Raw genomic sequence first — 17,648 nt, 5'->3', positions numbered from 1 at the left:
TACCCAACTTTTATTTGTACATAAGGCTTGAAAGGTTCTACTTAGTATGAATGTATTTATCAGCGTGAAATGGTGGACGTTATGCACATCCCTGCCGGTTTCCCAACTGTAGTTGTTTAAATAATGTAGTAGTTTTCATTCAATGTAGGCCATTTTTTGCAAAAACAAATGAACGTGCAAACTACTATCAATAAGTAAAAAACGCAAGATGGAAAATATTTCAGGAACCGGCAATGACTTTAGCAGTTTGCCGGTGAAAAAAATAATAATAATGTATGGTGTTTAGTGACCGTTAGCCAATGATTATTTGGAGATCGTGAGATGCGATCTGGTGTGACGTAGGTTTTAGAGAAACATTTTCTTTATGGATGCTAAGTTTCGATCTTTATTGAGATCATCTTCAGGGCTCAAAGTGTTTTCTGTGTAGACGTGTCATTCCTGTGTGTCGTGTTGAGAGTGCCAGTCAAAAATAATAATAAAATGAAGAAAAAAAAAGGTTTTAATAGCATATTTACAAACTCGATAGCGTTATTAAAACTAATTCTGGTATCTTCGGATATTGTTTTCCTGATGAACAATTTACAAGGACCCAACGGGATCATCTTCCCTCAAGTTTTACATTGTACGATTTAAACGGACAATCCACAGACGTAGAAAGACGGACTTAAAGAAAGCTAATTGGGAAATGTTTATGGACTTAGTATTCGGTAGTCTGTTAGGCCCGAGGTAAGCGGATATACCGATTTCTAGTAATCTCTTTTGTAAGCCTGCGGAAAAAAAGGCCTGAAAATGATAATTTCCAACATAAGTCCGGTAGAATTCGGATGTTACTTATTTTAATGATTACCTTTTTTTTAAAGCATACTCCTACCTGGTTAGGTCGTTACCGATCATTTTCAACGACACGACAACCTTACTCACAAAAGTACTTTTACAAAACTTCGGTGTGAAATACTTCCCTGCGATCATGGCAACATAAATACAAAATAACAGACCTAAGTGGAATACCTCACTGAAGATGGCGCAATTGCGAAACGCGTTTGAGTAATTGATTCCGCGAGTGCAGACGGACCCAATGCAGGCTCAACATGACTGTAAAATTTACTTAATTAAATAAGTATTGTAGAAATAAGATTTATTATTTTTTGTAAAATAATGTCTACTTGTCGAACTGTCTTGATTTTATTCCCGATAATTGTCCTTCCAAAGAAGAGAATGCCTTATATGGAGTTATTTTTAGTTACAAAAATTACTTAAACTGCAAAACAACTTATGCCTACACAAATTCAACAATATAAAATGCAAAATATAAGAATTATGACAAAACTATTTGGATTAATTAAAGCAATTAAGCACTAATAAAACTGTATGATCAGGAATAAAATCAATAAAAAAAGGTCTTGTAATTCCTATGTAATGACCCTCGGTTGACCAATTTCATCTACAACTATGTATCATAAAAGGGAAAAATGTCACTTCAAAAATTAGGCAGACCAAAAGTACAAATAATATATTGAAACACACATAAATACAAAAATATAGCTTACAGATTAGATCCTTTTTTCACAATTAAAGAGACTTTTCTAATTCTGTTTTCCTTGTACTTTTAATATTCCTTCAAAGGACCGAGAAAAACTGTTTACAAATTAGCGACTTGGTTAATTGTAATATTGGCTGGATTCTAACTTTGCCAATTTGGTGTAAGCGGAATAATGATTGGCTCCCTTGAACCCCTGTAGGATAATACAGTCCTCTCTGCGTTCTCAAAGTGTTCTTTATATTCAGGTAAAATTTCTGTGTAGTTGAGAAGTTAAAAAAGGATGCAGTAATCCTACTTATTTTTTCAACACACATCTGACTATTCTGTTAGTGTTGATGCTGGTTTTTGGTCTGCAAGTCGGATAAACTGACGCTGCACTGAGTTCAACAAACCCTCGGGTGAAGATGGGTCTAATAAGTGACCTAATGCTGATTCAGCACGTATTCTGCACTTGGCATGCTAATCGATGTCACTATTCCAAAATATACCTTTACCATCAAGTACAAGCTACTCGTACCAGAAAGGAAAGAGTGGGCGAAAGGAAAACCTCTGAAGGCCAATTCCTACTCATATACTGACGGCTCAAATACGGCAAGGGGGCTAAAGTTGTCGGGATGAAAACGAAGACAGAACTGAATTTAAACAATAGGTATATATGCTACAGTTTTCCAGTCTGAAATCATAGCACTGCACCAGAAAAATAAATAGGCAAGGAACACATTCCAGGAAAATAGCTCTGACAGGCAGAATTTAATGCCTTAGCTTCATGCGAAGTAAAGGCAAACAGCGAATGAATTGTATGTCCCAGAAGTCAGTGTCACCAATGCCCTGACCCTGACATGGGTCCCTGGGCATTCGGAACATAGAGACTATGAAAAAGTGGACTTGTTGGCCAAAAAAGGAGTCAATATGAATTCTCAAGGCCCCGAACTCTATTGTGGCCTATTACCCTGCCGCAAAAAAAGACACATCCAAAATCCTTAATGAGTCCAAAATGGAACAATATTTCAGAAATTATTCATAGAAAAGCCATCCAAAAGGCTTACAAAGGCATTACTAGAAGGTAACAGCAACAGAACCAGGATTCCTCCAGAAGGCATATGTACCGGATAAGAGTACAGACAGAAGAAACACTGTGCAGATACTGCCAAAAAGAAGAGGAGAGCGCAGAACCCGTTTTATGTTTTAATGAGGGTGTATGTGCAGATTCATGAGACTAGGAGAGGGAAAGCCGTAAGCAAGATCCTACACTAAGGAGCCTCTGGCAAAGTTTTGGAGGTTGATTAACAACCTGATGCAGGCCAGTGGTTTATAATAAAAAAAAGCGGAGCATAATAGGTCTACTCAGGTCGAGATGCGCAGGGCCTTGAGGCCAACTCTTTTGTCCTGATGACTTATGGCACTTACTGTTTTTTTTTTAAATGACAGCATTTTATTTTTTTATCTAGGAGATCTTTAGTTCGTTACGATGATGTTGGGAGATGAGGGAAACGTTTAAATAAAATTAGCTAATATTTAAAATTTCAATTCGTGAATACTAAAGTTTTGTTAAAATTATAAAGAAAATACATGTTAAATAGCACATATCAAATGTGTCCGAGAAATCACGACATCCGATCTTCTTTGCTGTTCTGGGTTCGAATCCTGGCGTTGAGAATAATTTGGGGAAAAATCACGATATAGTGGAAATCAGGTCATAGGTGGTTTTTTCCAATGAATGTTTTTTCCGTCAAATTAACCCATTTTAACTTCAAATTAGAATTTTTTTAATATCGAATTAACTCTTTTAACTTTACATTAACTTTGTTAATTTCAAATCAACCTTTTAATTTTCTAATCAACCAATTTTACGTTCAAATTAACCCTTTTTAACCTAAAATTAATGTTTTTAAAATTACATTTAATCATTTATATTCGCAATTAATTGTTGTAATTGTTTGGGTTTTATTTAAAAAACAATGTGGTTGATTGTAACTCTTAACCCTTTTCTGGAAGCATTTAAAAAACTTAAAAGATGGTATGAAAAAATGGTATAAGCATTCAAAGAAATATTCCTCATATTTATTTGAAAATATTGCTTTAAAATATAAAAAATAGGCTCTTAAAAGTCCGTATGGAAATTTATTGCAATTAAAATTAAAAACGATAAATAATAAATAAAAATCTGTGAGAGGTCCATAAAGAAGACTTTTTGATGTCGCGTAAGAAATTATAGTGCTTTTCTTTTATATTTAACCCTTTTAATTTCAAATTAAGCTTTTTAAATTCTAAGTTTTTATATTTAATTGTACATAACTTTTAATTTTAATTGTATTTAATTTTCGTGTGGTATTCTAAGAGACCGATTATTTTATTTAAAAAAATGAAATACATAGGCATTTTTCTTTATATGCTTGTATTTCATAATTATCTCTTACGTTTTTTACTGCTTTATAGAAATTGTTAATTTAATGTTATAAAGGATTCTTTTGACGGAAAAAGCTATACAAATACAATTATTAATTTTCTCGGCGTTTCGGCAACTTTTAGGCTAATAATCATGAGAATTTTTTTTGTAAAACTAACCTATTCTCAAGATATATAAACAAAAACTAAAACTTAATTATTATTGAATAAAATGACAAAAAAACGTAGCAACACATCTCGTATGATTATGGGATAAAAGGAGCCGAAACCTCTGAAGTTAAAATTTGTTTTTATAATTCAGTTTTATTCCGATAAATAGACCCTTTTTTAATTTTAAGTAAAAATTTGTTTAAAGATTAACACAATCATTAATGTGTGGTGATTAGTGACCGTTAATCGATATTTATTTAGAAATCGTGAGATGCGGTCTGGTGTGATGTAGGTTTCAGAAAAACATTTTCTTTATCGTGCCAACGTTTCGATCTTTATTGAGATCATCTTCAGGCACTCTCGACACGACAGGCAAGAATGGCACAATTACACAGAAGACTTTGAGTGAGTAGAAATACTTTGATTGAATATATAAAATATATTTTGCATTGTATAAATTCACTTTTCCACATCCAAAATGTAATCGTAATATGTAAACAATGTTTGTAAATCCCAGGCCCTTAAGATGATCTCAGATTTCTAAATAAACAATCATTAATGTTAATTTTAAAAAACTTCAAAATTATTCCTAACAAAAGGCACAATAAAAATTGTCCACAATGGAAAATTTAAAGGAAAAGAAACTGGAAAAAATATATAATTTGCATTTTGTTATTGTAATTTTTTTATTATATTTTTTACATTATGTCATAAGTACTGATGTTCAGTATGTAATACTGCCAAATGTTTAAATTTTTATTAAAACCAATTATATAATCTGATTTTTAGTCGGTGATAGTTACATTTTTCAAAGGCCATAATCCTTTTAAAATTAATATCAATACTATGTCCTAATTTTCCTACAGTGAAATAGAATAAAACCAGGAAAATCCATTTAGGCTGGAAAGGCGCCTTATAAATAAATAGGGAATCCGATTAGTACGTACGGAAATGAGTTTAGGTTTTACCTGAGACTCAATTCCTTGGGTCAGACTTAATTAAGAATTACCAACCGGATTTCCCCAAAATGCCATTCGATTTGATATCAACTTGTGATAGCTTTTGTAGAAGAATATGTCTCGTTAGCCGAGGTTTTTTTTCCTTTATTGGAAATATATGTACATTTCAGTGGCTTAGGTGAATAGTGTGAACGAACTATGCCTACATTCTTTTGCTTGAGGAGAATCATCTTTCATCATCCTTACCTTAATCAACATGATCTGTACCGACCGAAATTCAGACTCTTCATCCCGCAGATAACAAATCTAACAGTTTTGTTATTACAACCATTCAAATAAGACTTCCATGGACTTTCGCATTCAGCGGACAAAAGGTATCAAAATAAAATTATAACCGGCGTTTGCAATATCATTTTCACCTTCAACAATAAACTGAAATTTGTATAACACATTGGCAACAAACATAACGAGCAAAATAGACCATTTTTTCCTTTATTGGTATGACGCGTTTCGACGTTTTGCTATCGCGTGCCTGTGGTTTCATGAAGAAAGGGTTCATTTGAAATATAAGAGGGGTTAATTTGAAACAGGGCTAATCTGAAATTGAAATACGTTCAATTTGAAAGTAAAAATGTAAATTTGAAGTTAATACGGTCAATTAGAAATTAAACAAAGTTAATGTATGTTGAACCGGCACAGGGTCACTTAACTGGGTTTGTCTTCACTCGCGGGATTCATGGAGGCCCTGACGGAAGTCAGCGACACTAATGACCTTGACCGTGGCATGGGTCCCTGGACATTCGGGGCATAGAGGCAACGAAAAGGTTGACATGCTGGCCAAAAAGGGAGCCAACATGGACTCTATGGGCCCAGAACCCTACTGCGGCCTAGCAGCCTGCCACAAAAGAAGATACATCTTAAAATGGATCCTTAATGAGTCGAAAACCTGGTGGAACAGTACCACAGGTATGAGGCACGCGAAGGGATTCATAGAAGGACCATCCGCAAAACTTACAAAAGAATTACTGGAAGGCAACCGCAACCGAACCAGGATTCTGGTTGGACTCCTGACAGGGCACTGCCACTTAAGAAAGCACATGCACTGGATAGTAGTACAAACAGAAGAAACACTGTGCAGATACTGCCAGGAAGAGAAGGAGACCGCAGAACACATTTTATGTTTCTGCGAAGGTCTATGTAGGTGAGGTACTTGCAGCTAGGACAAGAAAAACCACAAGCAAGATCCTACACCAAGGAACCGCTGGGAAAGCTGTGGAGGCTGGTTAATAGTCTGAAGCTGGCCAGTGAGTGATAACTAACAGAGGACACAATAGATCTATTTAGGTCGAGGTGCAGTAGACGTTGTGGCCAACTCTTTTATCCCTATCCCTTTCCCACCACTGGCGGGTTTTTGAGTTATTCAAACTCGTTTCAACATTCACTGATCAACTTCGTTAGTTCCTCACTGAAGATGGCGCAATGCCGAAATACGTTTGAATAACTCAAAAACCCGCAAGTGGTGACAGACCAGTGACCCAGTGCCGGTTCAACATGAGTTCACCGTCTCGCAGACCAAAACCCATCATCAACCCTAAGATTAATATAAGTTAAAATATGTTAATTTAAAATTAAAAAGGTAAATTTGAACTTAAAAGGGGTTAATTTGAAATTAAAACTGGTTGATTTGAAGTTAAAAATGTTAATATGAAATTAAACAAAGGTTAATTTGAAGTTTAAAAAAATTAAACTAAAAAAAGTTAATTTGAAGTTAAAAAGGGTTAATTTGACGGGAAAAAGCTAAAATTTGTATGAAACATAACATAAACTTTCGGGACCTTTCATACGTGTATTTCTATAGTGGAATCATGATAATTCGAAACCCAAGGGACCATAAAAATAATTCAAATTATCAAGAGGGAAGAAAAAAAAAAAGAGTTGATGCGCATTTTTTAAAAGTTCTTACTTACATTGCACATATTTAAAACATTGTAAAAATAATGAAAAAAAGGAAATAGATCAGCTGGAAAATTGAACACAGTTAAGCATTATCAAGAAAAATCATTAACAGGTTTTAGTTTCAATATGGCCTGGCGTTCTTTGTATGAATGGTTTTCCAAAGTGACCAGTGCGGAGAGCACATTGACAAAACACTGACAAATTAAAAAAGATTAATTTTAAGTTAAAAAGGTTAATTTTAGGTTAAAACGGTTTGATTTGAAAATGGAAACAGTTATTTGACGGAAAAAGTGTATAATTTCTTAAGACACGACAAAAAATTCCTCTCTCTGCAACTCTCATACATATATTTCATACCATCTCTTAAGTTTTTCATTGCTTTAAAAAAGGGTTAATTTTAAAATAAAAACAGGTAAATTAAAATTTTAAAAAGATTAATGCTTAGTTAAAAAGTGTCAATTTTAGGTTAAATGCTTTGATTTGAAATTATAAAAGGTTGATTTTAAGTTAGAAACGGTTAATTGACGGGAAAAAGCTATAATTTCTTATGACAAGAACACGACAAAAAATTCCTCTCTCTGGTACTCTCATACATATATTTCGTACCACCTCTTAAGTTTTTCATTGCTTTAAAAAAGTGTTAATTTTAGGTTAAATGCTTTGATTTGAAATTATAAAAGGTTGATTTGAAGTTAGAAACGGTTAATTGACGGAAAAAGCTATAATTTCTTATGAGACGTAAACAACGTCCTCCTTATGAACCTCACCCAGATATTTTCGAGATTGGATAAAATTTATGATTATTTGGAGATCGTGAGATGTTTTAGTTTCACATCAAACTGTGTGTTCATTTATATGAAACATAAAAAAAGTCCTTACTTACAACTACAAAGGTTAATTAAAAAAAAATTAAATTAAAAAAAGGTTAATTTGAAGTTAAAAAGGGTTAATTTGACTGGAAAAAGCTATCGCTCTGACGATGACGATCTCCAAATAATCATTAATTAATGGTCACTAAAGACCACACATTGGACAAAATAATATAGTTATTATACGAAAAAATATTTACTTGAAAAAACTTTAAAAAGGTCAGTAAATTTTAAGTGAAAGAAAGGCTTATTGACTTCCAATTGTGCAGTTTTATCTTTTGTTTGATGTTAAGTTCAAGATAATAATATATATGTAATGTCTCTCGCTCTTCTCAAAAATATTCGAGAAGATTCTTCTAAAACGATTGATAGTTGCACTTAGTTCTTTCAACCTTCTCCCAGACCATATGACAAGCATTTCGTAAAGGCCGCCAAAACGCTATCCACAACGTAAAGAAGGCAGAGAGTTCTAGACAGACGATTGAGGAGGCTTCTGCCGACACCCCTAAGCGGAGAGTGGAACCACGCTTGATCGGAGGGACTTGTTCGTCGCATTTTGTCTTTTAAAAAAAAAAGGTGTGCGACCTGTTAAAAGACTCAAAACTGTATGGAATTGTTCGTCGTCTGGCGCCCAATCAAACAAGGTTTATTACATTATTATATGCATGTGTAGAAGAAAAGAACATGAAATACTTTAGACTTAATTATTCAAACTAAATTTTAATTATAAGAAAATATTCTCTTTTCCCTTTTATTTCATTGACATAAGTACCGTTAATCACGTTTTTTTGTTTTTTTAATGTAAAATTTTTTTTTTCTTAACGGCTATTAATAATTTTTTATTATTTACGAGCATTAATCCTCCAACGTTATAACCAACAATTCGGCTTTCGCTTTCAACACTCTTAAACAGAGGAGGTGCTTCGCGTTGTAGACCACATATCCTCATCCTTTCTTATTTATTTCTTTTAGTTTCTTATATCTGAAGCATCCTCTCTTTTAGGTATAAGTATTATATCACTTTCAAGTTGTTGTTTTGGTTCCAAGCTACCATCTAGTTGGGAAGAAGTGTAATATCTCATTGCTAATATTGTCGTGTCTGTTGCCGTCTCTCTTTTGATACTTTTAATTACATGCTCTATCTCGTTTTATATTATGTTAGGGAAGACAGTCATTTTCTGCAGCAGTTGTATTTCTTTCTTGTTAATAGATGGATGTGGAGGATTCTGTTGAGTTGTCGTTTAGATTATTATTTGCTATGACAATTATTTCATCTCTGTTCCATTTATTTTTGTGCGTTTTTATCTTTGAAAGTAGGCATGCTTTTCCCTGTTCGCCGCTATTCCGTCAGTGCAGTGGGAGTGGGAGTGCAACAGGGTGCGCGGAATAATTCTGTACCTCTCATAAAGACTGTCAAACCTATGTATCACAAGAAATACTGCTAAGCCTACCAGGAGAAGCGAGAAAAAGATGAATTAGGCTTAAAAAATTAAATTAGATAGAAACTAACCGCAATGCTGCGCGTGGCGATTGGTAGAACCAAAAATAAAGCTATAACAGTCCTTGAAGGCTTGTTGTGTTTGTTTTGGTTTTCTTTTGTGTTAAATTGTAAGATACCAAAAGTTAAAAAGGAAAATTAATCAACTCTTTCATTAAAAATGAAATGATCGCCTGTTAGATGCACTCGAAAAGTACTAACAAATAACACGCTTCAATTCGTGCCGACGTACCTAACTTGTACCTGACGTCTAACAGCCTACAACTTTATAGGATATGTAGATGTACCTACTATGAATGAGAGTATAAGTACAGGACTGATATTAGCAAAAGAAATGTATTGGTCTGATTGAATTAATGCGTATTTAAGAATAAAAATACGCGTAAACAAAAAACAGCTGTTAAATTCATGGCTGCCATGTTGGTCCCCTACGCCCTAACGTATATCAATGTGACTATATTTTCGACTTAACATCTAACATTGGCCCTGGCCTGTTAGATCGAGCAATGTTAACTAGCCGATTCTTACAAGTCTACGTCATCATTTTTCTCGATCTAACACGACCTAAACAGGGTTAACACAAAGATCGTGAATACCCCTAATGTACAGATGGCTGCAAAATGAATGACGGATCTGGATCGGGCGTTTTCTGTACAATCCCAAATATGAGCAATCAAACTCATTAGGGATGTAAACCTCGGTCTTTCAAGCTGAAATACATGTTACCAATGCTTGTGCGATAGAAAAACGTGTAAGAGGTTACACTGAGAAAACAAATCCTCATACAATTAGACAGCCAAGGGACTCTAAAAGCGTTATCACGTAAAAATATAACACCCAAAATAGTTTGTGAATACATCCAAAACTTCCAAAATCTGGGAAAACGTACCAATCAGACAATATCTTAAGTGCCATGGCACAAATGAAATTTCGGTAACAAATAAGCAGACGTTCTGGTCAAAGGAGGTTCTCCAAGATCAACTAACCGTTTTCTGTTTTGCCCAGAAACAACCCAACCCAAATATGAGCAACCATACTCATTACGGAAATATATATATTGGTCTTTCAAATTGAACTAAACGTATTTGTGTCATAGTAAAACTTAAAAGTGGTTAAACTGACAAAACAAATCCTTCATTGTGGTAATTCCTATATCCTCGAAGTAATGGGTGACTACATGCGGTCGCGCATTATCATGCATTAACACGAAGTTGCCTCCTATAAATGTAACGAATAGGACCACAGCTTCCAGAAGAACTTCCTTAGTGCAAAGATCCATTCTGTATGATAATCAATTCGGTTACGGGCTGGAACCTTGATTCCACTCCATATCATATCTTTCAAAAGGCTGTGACTCGCGCATGGCACATCAAACAAAGCGTCCACGACCTCTGGACGACGGGCATCTGACCAAACCGGCAGTCATTGTTACAGCTTCCTTACTGTGGCTGCACGTACGTTGGCTGTAGCTCAGTGGAAAAGGGGGGGAACGTGTTGAAGGGAGAGACAAGTGATGGTCGGTGAAGAGGTGAAAGTTATTTACAGGTGTTATGTTGAGCGCCACGATATTTTTGGAGAAGGATAAATACCGAAACCAGGGGAAAAAAAGGAAAAGAAGGGTAGAACAATAGAAAGAATAGGGAAAAGGAAGGACAGATACGGTTTCCGTGTCAGGCCCTAGACGACCGATGTAGCGCTTCTCGCTCTCTTCTTTCTGATGGCGCTTCCACCCACCAGGGTTATGGTGGGGGCTAAATTATGAAGTTCTTCCTGCTTCTATCCGAGTTAATTCGTTAACACAAGAAAGATATCTTAAGGTATTTAGCTTACTAAGGGTTTAAAACTACGATTAAAAAAAAAATGAATACTAATCACAACTATTCTATTTACAAGTACATAGACAAATTCTTTTAAATTAAAAGCTAACAAAAGGCCGAACTTATAGCTAATGTCTCTAGTCCGGAATTATCAGGCCTGATAAGAAATTGGAAATGAACCAACTCACGGGACACTCTTCACTTGCCGGGATCAGCCCCTTTCTCTTCGTATGAACTCTCCGATCAGCACGACTAGGATCACAAGCCACACAAACACATACACTTTTTTAAAGAATATTTTCTTTCCTCGCGGAGACCACCTCTTCCTCGGAACGTCTATATCGAACTGACTCTCCTTGTTTTTTTTTTGTTTTTTTTTAATAATCTCGGACCCAGTGCCCTCCCGATCAGGATCTTGCAGGCCGCGAATTGCTTCCTGCTTCTCGCGCTTCTCTTCTAGGTTCGTCCCGCCACTATTTAAGCTTTATTATTTTTTTTCCCGAGAAGAAGGAAAAAAAGTAATATCATCTGTGCAAAAGCCTCCAATCGTTATAGTATCCAAACAAGATGGTGATTTGCGAATAGTCGCCTTTCTACTCGACGCCTCTCCAGTAGTAGGGAACTTGATGCGGGACGTCTTGAGACTGTCCCACGAGACCATACTATTCCCACGAAGTCTTAAGATGACTGTTTTATAGCGCTTATATTTCGGACCGTTTGGCGTTGACTACCTATCAAGGAAGCTATTAAATGACGGAAGATCTATAAAAGATCGTCTCTAGCTGTCGTACCTCACGATCGGCCACTAATTTCTATTCGATCAAGACTTCCGGTAGCCCTTAATCGCTGTAAGACCATTGTGTATGGGTAGAGTGCGGCATACCCACGACTTGGGTTACATAACGCTACCCCCATCGTTGGCCCGACCGTCTGCCCGGGCGAGATCTTCTCGTCTCAAAACCATCCTTTTCAGAAAAAATTAACTCGCTCAACAAGTTGGGAAGCCTGTAAATAAAGTTCTTTTTTTTTTCATTTACTCAAGAAATATATCAAAAGGGCCTTTGTCTGTTTGAAATGATAACATGGCACGTTTTAACAGTGTTAGCAATATATGTGTATCCTTTGGTTTTTTTTTTGAGGAAGTAATAATAAGTTTTGTATTGCCGTGTGGGTAGTAGGTACAAAAAAAACTGGTGAATGAATGACAATGTTGTCCAAAGGCGGATCTCGATTCTGGGCCGGAGCCACCACGTGGGACACGTGGGAGGGACGTCGGAGGGAGAAGAGGTGTGGCTTCTGCAGACCGGCGCACAAATCGCCCTGTAGATCCCCTGGTGCACCCCCTGTTGAGTCCCTCCGGTGCCCCCTCTGCCGTTCACCCCCCTTGTCATCGGTTAACTTTTACCCTTTGTCCCTTTTACCAGTCGCCTCCTCCACTCGTTTCAGTCGTTACCCGGACCTTCGGCATTACTTACGTGGCAGTGTCAGTGAAAACATGGAGCAATCACGTCCTACTTTGACTATCACGTCGCGTCCTCGAAATACCTACACCATCGACCAAATTCTTGGAAACGCAAAACATCCCAACACAGGTGGGTTTCTGCACTTTGCTACTTTTTTTTATCACATGACAGATAATAGTTGGAACAGAAGAAACCTAAAAACTATACATATTTGCCGATCATTTCAGAAAAAGCCTGATACCTGTTTCATGAACAACAAATGTTACCTCTGTATAAAATCCAGATGAAAATATTAACAAAATTGGACACAACGACGGGTTGTTGTCACCGGACTGTTTATTTGTATTTTATGTTTTCTTAAGGGATATAATATGGCAACATTTTTTTTTTAATTTAAGGTGCATTTTTAACATTCCCTTTTGAAAACTTAAAACATTAAATAATGGTCGTAATCTAGTAATATTGTTTTCCTGGTTTGCAACACACATTTTCCTAAAATAAAATTGAAAATTTATCTTCTGAATAGGAAATCTTACAGTTTTTTATGATACATTGTGATATTCTTATCAATTTCTCTACGTACGCTTCATAAAACAATGCATACACGGTTAATTTTGCGCCTATTCTTTACTTAACTAATTTCTTTTATCCTAATTCCAAAGATTTGATTGTTAAGACCCATGGGAAACAATCTAACACCCCACAGGAAAAAAATAAGGGTGGATGTCAGTAAAACAAAATTTTACTGTTAGCCATTACTTTTCTGAGATAACGTTTTAAATCACTATAGCACGGTATCTCAGTGACAAAACTAATTAATATACAGAAAGGGATATAGTTTTTCTAAATTAAATCGTTCTGTTAACGAGTGGAAATAATTTTGTATCGAGGATGGTAAACAGAAACGTTTAGATTGTACCGGCTTTGAGCGAAATAGATGAAACTAATATAACTTGGGGGGGGGGGGGTTAAAATGATGTTTTAAGGCTCTCATTTTTTCTGGGAAATGCTCAACTTTCTCTCCATCTCGTGAGAACTGTCTCGAATAATTGAACTAGAGTGAATTGTAAGTTTATTCCGGTTGTCAGCTTAATGTAGTAAGTTGTCACAACCAAACTAGGAAAAATTATGTTTTAATTGGGAGAGAAAAAAACATTCCTGATCAATCTGCCCCAAAATTCTATGATCCTTATTTAAACAAAATAGTTTTTTTTTAATATTGTCGCTGTTGCTTATCTTTCTGATAAACACATATCATTTTGCGATATAAATTCAGGATTCGCGTTCTCGGAAAAAAACCCAGCTTTTGTTCATATAAGTTGAAGTGTTAGCTGTTTCGACCACTTTTCAACTCACGAATAATCTGGATCTCGGTATGGTCTGGGTGAAGAACAATTTAGTTGTTAATGCCAAGCATTCGACCTATTTCTAAGGTCATCATCAGGGCAAAACAATTTGAAAGATGTCTACAAATTGGCATTGAGTGTTTAAAGTTGGTTTCAAATTTTTTTTCAAACTCAGACTCATTATTGCCAAGCACTGTAACTCTATTGCTAATAGACTAGTATCAATAGGGGTGAATGTAATAAATTTATTAGTGCGACTGAAGGGGCTGATCCCCAATTACCCCGAGGAGTCATCATGGTCAAGTCATCATAACTTGGCTGTGAAACCAGTAACCAGTACGTTTAAAATTAGTAGGTCGCGAGGAAGATAAACTAAATACAAAGATAAGAAAGCCAAAGGACAGAAGGCTAGCGATGGCCAATGACGTTTTTAGCCCTAAAACGTAAAACAAAATCACTAGTGCCAACAGTTCTTGTGATTGAGTCGCTGTTCAAAGAAATTTGAAACCAAACCATCTATTAAAAACTTAAATATGTCAATTTTTAGACTTATTTGAAATAGTGTTCTAATGATAACGTTACAATAGGTCGTAAGGCAGTCAGTAACAATTTTTCCCCCGACCAACAGCAAGGTCATAGTCTGCTCTCATTTATGATTTTTCAGTCTTCTATTCTCCGCTGCACTTTTTACCTTCCTAGACATGGGGCAATTCCCTTGCATCCTTCACAAATTAACCTATCAATTATTCGCATCAATATACCATTCATACAAAAAACAAGCAAACTACATGACGGGCTACCATTTTACTCTATATCCCGATGGTAACCGATCATCATTTACACAATTACCTATAGCCTATATAGCCTAAAACACCATGCATACTCCCGTAGACAAATACCGTTATTCGTCAATCTTTCACACTAATGTATACATATAAACTAAACTATTTACAGCTAAGACGTTATGGCATTGGGTTCTCAATATTCCACCAATAGCCAGGGTCCTCATTCATATCACCAATGACTAAAACCTAGGTAAGAGGCCATCGAGGTATTAGGATCGAGAGACCTGTTTTCATTTAAACTCATTCAACCAAAATTCTCGCTAATAAATGCATACAATAATTATAAGTCATGAATGGTCAAATGGCACATTAAATTAGGGTATATGAATTCACCACTCTCAGATATTCAAAAATGTGTTCTCTATAATCACTGAAATGCATTAAGACTTTTTTAATCTGAGGTTAGGACACACCTGTCTCTGGATTTTTAAAGCAATTTTTTACCAGCAAGTAACAATTGAATTTGTTTTTCATCCAGACCATACCGGGATCCAAATTATTCGTTGGTTCTTGAAATTCACAGTTGTGTTGTATAAAAAAAAAGTATTGCCTATAGATAAATTGACGATAAATTTCGTTCTAATTGTAGTGGTAAATATAAGTTTTAAAATAATAAAAAATAATCAGGTTTTACTTGAGTTTTGAACTGTCGTTACTGTTCATTCTACCAAAATAATTTCAGATTCAACCCAGCTACAATGAAAACACACCCTTATAGTTTAATTTCATTAAAAACTACCAATGATATAATAATTTCCGTACATTTTTTTCCTCCATATTTGAAAACTGGAATAATTTTTTATTGTGGACCAGTTTTAGGTTTCACCAGACTTTTCCTACTTATTTTTTCTTTCGAGGATTTCTGGTCAGTTCTACAATTTCACATGGATCAACCGCCCCCCCCGTGCTCTTCAATCTTGACATTTTCATTATTTTGTTTACTTAAGGATACTTTTATTTACAATAATGTCCAAATAAAAACAGAAAAAAAAATAAAAAAGTATATAGACAGGGATAAAATCTGCCAGAGGTCGTTGCAAAGGATAATAAAAATAAACAATAGATAAAAATATACTTAACTTAGAACTAAATAAAATAACACTGAATTTTAAAAGAATGTTTCTTAAGAGAAAAAATTAAAATTAATTTAATACTCTTTAAAATCAGATGAAAGCTCTAAATAATACAAAAACAAAACTAGAGTGTTCAAAAAGAGGTCAAACCATTAAAACGCGTTAACAAATAAAATTACAATTCGAAAGAAACTTAAGGAAATTCCTTCAAACTTATAAATAACCAAAAATTAAGCTGAGATTGAGTTATTCATCATTGTAATCCGGCGAATCTTGGCTGTTTATGTTGTTTTCATATTAATTTCGAAAACAAACATTCCGTTAAATAAAAATTATCAACTGAGGACTGGTGGCATATTTTTGCTCATATTGCCATTAAAGGATAAAACGTCGTCCTTTTGAAGGAAATCCTTTATATTGTTTTGGTAGTCTTTCAGCACATCAGGAGTGTTTTGTTTTCAAATTAAGTTTTCAAAGCTGGGAATTATGAAGCCTAGGATTTACTAGGTGATAAATCGAGTGAGAACGTTAAATATAAAAGTGAAAGTTAGATAATGCGATTGTCATGCAAATTGAAAGGATGAATAACGGCATTTTTTTTTTAAAGTGAAAGAATATAAAATACACCATCCTAAAATTTGTAAGATTAGGAAATTGGTTCTTAAGCGTCCGATTACATGGATTTTCTGAATTTTATGGACGGAACTGGATTAGAATGGTCCGAATAATTTTCGAAACCAGAACAAAAACCAAATAAAATACTCAAACCAATTAATAATTAATTTCAGCATGATATCTAATAAAGGTAATAATTATGTGAAACCGGAAGTTGTGTTGGAAAACCGAAAATTTTTCTATCAAATTAACCCTGTTCGACTTCAAATTGAAGATTTTTGAACTTAAAATTAACCCTGTTTAACTTCACATTAACGCTTTTTAATTTCAACTGAACCCTTTCTTGAGGCAACCGCAGGCACGCTGAAGATGGCGAAATGTCGAAACGCGTCAGACCGAATTTCAAACTTATGAAATATCTATTTTTGTTGTATGTCCTGTCAAATCAACTCAATTTAAAAATAACCCATTTTTCGCAACAAATTAAACATTTTCAATTTCAAATTAACCCTTTTAAACATCAGATTAACCATTTTTAACTTTGAATTATTCTTTTAACTTCAAATTAACCAATTCGTTAAAGTATTACAAATCTAAGGAAACTGTATGAAATATCAGCAAGTTCCTGTATATTTGCGATTTTTTAAAAACATAAAATAATTGGGCTCCCTATGAAAATTATATATAACAAATACATAATCATAAATATAACTGACATAGACATATGTTTCTTTCCTTAACTTTTTTTGTGAATTTAGTGGTTATAATTATGATGTAATTCAGTTATTAAAATGTTGAAAATTGTTTGTCTTCTGGGTCTTTATTTATTCTTTTCTAAAATTGACGTTGTTTATTACTGAAGACCGGATTTTCGTGCAGTAAAAACCTTCAAAATGTACAATAAAAACCTCAAAATCGTACAAAAAAGTATAAAAAACTGCCAAAATAGTAAACATAATAAAATTAATTAAATTGTCTAAAATATTGTTGATGATTGATAGTTTATTTTATGTCCTTGCGTTAGTCGTCCTTCTACCTAGTTTCTATTCTACAAAGTTCGTCGAGGTTAGGTGGCCCCAGGAATAAATTAGTCGACCTTTTTAGAACATTC

At 34.7% G+C, this 17,648-nt stretch overlaps 1 protein-coding gene across 2 annotated transcripts in view; it reads left to right on the top strand.

The window, feature by feature from the left end:
- The first annotated feature begins 8,439 nt into the window (after positions 1-8,439).
- LOC106673590 (retina and anterior neural fold homeobox protein 2-like) overlaps positions 8,440-17,648 on the top strand; it is a 33,535-nt gene continuing 24,326 nt past the window's right edge. Inside the window, exon 1 of one of the 2 annotated variants that reach the window (XM_014405739.1) lies at positions 8,440-8,524. In XM_014405739.1, the coding sequence (XP_014261225.1) occupies positions 8,488-8,524 (37 nt within the window). In that variant the 5' untranslated portion in view covers positions 8,440-8,487. Of the gene's footprint in view, positions 8,525-12,653; positions 12,788-17,648 lie in introns of those variants that run through there. The other variant, XM_024229812.1, reaches the window with a different exon arrangement.

This window comes from Cimex lectularius, unplaced genomic scaffold, assembly GCF_000648675.2.
Source record: "Cimex lectularius strain Harlan isolate CLEC.00 unplaced genomic scaffold, Clec_2.1 scaffold506, whole genome shotgun sequence".
In the NCBI taxonomy this organism is placed as follows: domain Eukaryota; kingdom Metazoa; phylum Arthropoda; class Insecta; order Hemiptera; family Cimicidae; genus Cimex; species Cimex lectularius.
Note: the sequence above shows the minus strand (reverse complement) of the source record. Positions and strands in the feature narration are given on the sequence as shown.